Raw genomic sequence first — 1,414 nt, 5'->3', positions numbered from 1 at the left:
GGCCAGTGCCACCTCTGTCCCCTCACACGTGGCCAGTGCCACCTCTGTCCCCTCACACGTGGCCAGTGCCACCTCTGTCCCCCAGGAGCCCTGCTGCCCCGTGCGGGCGGGGGGCGGGCTCGATGTCCCGCCCAGGCCTGCAAAGGCTGCAGCTCCCTCATTTCCGCAAAGCCCTTCACCGTGGCCTCCGACCCAGGCAGTGGGCGGGGCCGGTCCGGGACTCCGCCCTGCCCTCCCTGTGCCGCCTCCTGGGAGGCTCTCAGGGTCCGGTCTGCAGGTGGCGCCCCGGGAGCACGGGGGCTCCAGTCCTCGTGGGGGCAGCCTGGCCTCGGGCAGCACCCTCGGGGGCTTGGCAGCTCCGGTGCCAGCACGCGGGTCCCCTGGCGTGTGGGGACACCGCGGGGCGTTGAGTGAAGGAAGTCGCGTCCTTTGCCGCTAGGGTCACTGGCACCTCACTCCTCTGCAGCCTGGCGGCCACTGTCCCTCAGTTGCCTCTTCCTGGAGAGGACATTTTCTGGCTCCTGCCCTCGGAGCCACTGGGGCGGCTGCAGTGCTGGCCGTCACCGTCCCCGGGCAGCATCCTCGTTCTAAGGCCCTGGCTACGAGGCCCTCACTCCAGCCTAGAACTCAGTAAGAAGCCAGATGGGGCGCACACCCCTCCATTGCACGCTGCCGGGTCCAGTTTGGTGGGTGCCGAAAGGCCTGGGCTTGGGGTGGAAGCAGCTTATTCTACCCAGCAGACCTGAGGGCTGTGTGAGTGTCCGGGGGCCACCGTAACAAAGCACCACAGATACTTCCTGTCCCCAATCCCGGAGGCCGAAGCCCGGGACCCAGGTGTGGGCAAGACTGGTTCCCACAGAGGCCTCTGTCCCGGACGCGTGGACAGCATCTCCTCCCTGTGTCCCCATGTGGTCGTCCCTCTGTGTCCTGTTCTCCTCTGCTTACAAGGGCACAGTCACATGAGGTTAGGCCCCACGCCCAGTGACCCCGTTTTACCTTGATGACCCGTGTGAAGAGTGTCTGCACACACAGCCACGTTCCGAGGGACGGGGGACGAGGGTGTCAGGGACGCGGTGTGGCCATGCCAGGGCCACGTCCAGGTCGTGGCGAGGGGAAATACATGGCTGCCTCGTGTCCTGACCGCGTCGTGGGCCGGTGGCCCATCTGTCCTCGCACGCGCCTCCCGGCTGCGGCAGGGGAGGGCGCCGGCCGGATGGAAGTCGGCCCCGTGCCCCTTCCATCTCTAGCGTGAGCTTGGACCCCCCGCGCGACGCAGATGTCCCGTGTCCGCACCGCCTGTGCTTCCGCGTGGGGCGGGGCGGGCCCTGCGCTCGGCGGACACGCGCCCTCACCCGCCTCCGCCTTCTCTCCCGCCAGTGCCCTTCCGCGAGGCCCCGGCGTACTCCAACCGCAG

The 1,414-nt window shown here is 68.6% G+C and overlaps 1 protein-coding gene across 1 annotated transcript in view; it reads left to right on the top strand.

Moving 5' to 3' along the window:
* Nucleotides 1–1,414, top strand: part of LOC111733871 (SH3 and multiple ankyrin repeat domains protein 2-like) — a gene marked incomplete at both ends in the record, with an annotated part of 143,662 nt that overhangs the window by 50,544 nt on the left and 91,704 nt on the right. The window contains one exon of the mRNA XM_023526001.1: nt 1,378–1,410. Coding sequence (XP_023381769.1) covers nt 1,378–1,410 — 33 coding nt within the window. The remainder of the gene's footprint in view (nt 1–1,377; nt 1,411–1,414) is intronic.

The sequence above is a fragment of the Pteropus vampyrus genome, unplaced genomic scaffold (assembly GCF_000151845.1).
Source record: "Pteropus vampyrus isolate Shadow unplaced genomic scaffold, Pvam_2.0 Scaffold669, whole genome shotgun sequence".
Classification (NCBI taxonomy): domain Eukaryota; kingdom Metazoa; phylum Chordata; class Mammalia; order Chiroptera; family Pteropodidae; genus Pteropus; species Pteropus vampyrus.
The sequence above is the reverse complement of the archived record's forward strand: the minus strand, read 5'-3'. Positions and strand labels throughout refer to the sequence as shown.